Below are 2,456 nucleotides of genomic sequence, written 5' to 3' on the forward strand. Positions count from 1 at the left end.
TGCCTGATGATATAAGTAGTGAGGAGAACAATGAATAGCCTCATTTTTCTGATAAAGAATAGTATTTTTTGTATTACGTGCCAGTTACATCTCTTCTATTTGCCTCAGGCATGCCTCATTAAAACCTCTTCAGCCAAAACCCTTTTTTTTATTGGGGAAAAAGACTGAAGTAAGAAAAATAGTACAATACCGGAGTTTACATGCTTTTAACTGTAATAAAACTTCAGGTGAGTGGCATTCCAAGTTCTAGGAAGAACTTTGCCACTCAACTCTGTCAACCTATATGCCCCATTTTGTAAGCATTCTAAGATGCGAAAAGGGCCTTCCTAGTTAGCTGTAAATTTCCCTACTGATGTGTCTTTCCTAGCATCACCTGTAGCTCTCCAGACAAGGTCTCCTTCGTGAAAGGATCTCACTTTGAGTTTGGAATTATACCTTCTCAACGCTCGAAGCTTACATGCCTCTTCTTGTACCTTAGCGCATTCCCGAGTTTCATCGAGTAGATCAAGGTTCAACCTCAGTTGTTCTTCATTTTGAGATTCGTCAAAAGTTAATCTTTGTGACTTGGTTCACCAACTTCTACCGATATCATTACATCAGAGCCATAGGTTAATTTATAAGGAGTTTCTTGGGTAGTAGTTTGTGGTGTGCAATGATATGCCCACAAGACACTAGGTAACTCTTCAACCCACTCTCCTTTTGAAGATCCTAGCCTTTTCTTAAGTTCTCGGAGAATCACTTTATTTGCTGCTTCAACTTGGCCATTTGTTTGTGGATGTTCTACCGAAGTGACCTTGTGCTTAATTCCGAGTTGATTCAAGAATTGTTCAAAATTTTTGTCCACAAATTGCTTGCCATTATTGGTGGTAATTGCTTGAGGTAGGCCGTACCTACAAATGATTTTCTTCCATGTAAATCGCTGAACATTGGCTGCTATAATTTTCGCTAGAGGTTCAGCTTCAATCCACTTTGTGAACTAATCAATTCCTACAAGTAAAAATTTCAACCGACCTTTGGCAATCGGGAAAGGACCAAGTATATCCATTCCCCACCATGCAAAAGGCCATGTTGGTTGCATGGAGTGTAGTGTTGTTGCAGGTAGCTGGTGTAAGTTACTAAACTCTTGACAAGCTTTGCATTTTTGTACGTACGCTTTGCAATCTGATCTCATGGTTGGCTAATAGTATCCAGCTCGGATTACCCATGTGGCCATGGATCCAGCTCCAGAATGTATACCACATATACCATGGTGAATCTTGTTCATCACATACTTGGCTTGATCTAAATTTAAACATTTTAAAAGGGGAACCGAGAACCCTCTTTTGAACAGTTCACCAGCTTCAATTATGAAATGACAAGATTTGGCTTTGATTTTGGAGGCTTCAACTTTGTCTTCTGGTAGAGTTCCATCTGTAAGATATTTCCAAATGTTTGACATCCAACTTGGTTGACCAAGGTCATTGGCTAATACTGCTACAGAGTCATAGCTAGGAGTACTAATTGTCTCTTGAATGATCGTTTTGTGCTGCCCTAGACGCTTAGTACTGGCGAGTTTGGATAGCAAGTCAGCTCTAGCATTCAGTGCCCTTGGGATATGTTCGATCTGAAAATTGTCAAAGGAGGAAGTCAAATGAGATACCATGAGATTATACCTTTGGAGTTGGGGTTCTCTTGTTTGATAGCTTCCTCCTACTTGCTCTGTTATCAGCTTGGAATCGCTGCAACACCTGAGTTTCTTGACGCCAACATCCCTGGCCAATCTCAAACCTGCAAGCAAAGCTTCATATTTGGCTTGGTTGTCGGTAGCTTGGAAGTCAAATTTGATAGCGAGCTCAAGCATCATTTCATTGGGGCCTTCAAGGATGATTCATGCACCACTACCTTTGGTATTAGATGACCCATCAACATGTAAAATCCAGGATTGATCTTCTATTGAAACGCTGAGTGTGAGCTTGGCAACGAAATCGACGAGACATTGGGCCTTCAACAGCCCCCGAATTTCATATTTAATTCCATATTCAGATAACTCAATCGACCAAGCTGTCATCTGACCTGCTAGATCGGGTTTTCGAAGTATCTGCTTGATGGGATAATCAGTTTTCACCACAATCTGATAACTCTGGAAGTAAGGTCGAAGTCGGCGAGCCGAGGTTATCAAAGCCAAAACCAATTTCTCAATGGTTTGATACCTTTTTTCAGTCTCCTGCAAAACACGACTCATAAAGTAAATAGGAATTTGTTTCTTACCGTTAATTTGCATAAGTGTCGCACTAAGCGCGTTATCGGCTACTGCAAGATACAACAAGAAATCGGTGTGACTTTGAGGTTTAGACAGGATGGCTGGTGTAGATAATTTTTTTTTAAAATCAGAGAATGTTTGCTCACATCGATCATCCCAATGAAATTTTTTTGGTTTTTTGAGCAAGTTAAAAATAGGTTTGGCCTTTTCTGCCATC

At 40.4% G+C, this 2,456-nt stretch overlaps 1 protein-coding gene across 1 annotated transcript; it reads right to left on the reverse strand.

The window, feature by feature from the left end:
- Positions 1–1,177: 1,177 nt before the first annotated feature.
- On the reverse strand, positions 1,178–1,843 carry LOC145958713 (uncharacterized). The gene has a single exon (XM_083076227.1). The coding sequence runs from the start codon at positions 1,841–1,843 to the stop codon at positions 1,178–1,180; it is 666 nt and encodes a 221-aa protein (XP_082932353.1).
- Positions 1,844–2,456: the final 613 nt, after the last annotated feature.

This window comes from Cajanus cajan, chromosome 6 (assembly GCF_000230855.2).
Source record: "Cajanus cajan strain Asha chromosome 6, NIPB_CcT2T_4, whole genome shotgun sequence".
NCBI lineage: Eukaryota > Viridiplantae > Streptophyta > Magnoliopsida > Fabales > Fabaceae > Cajanus > Cajanus cajan.

Excerpts from the sequence above, each read along its gene's own strand:
- LOC145958713 (XM_083076227.1), bottom strand. The coding sequence starts at position 1,843 with ATGATGCTTGAGCTCGCTATCAAATTTGACTTCCAAGCTACCGACAAC.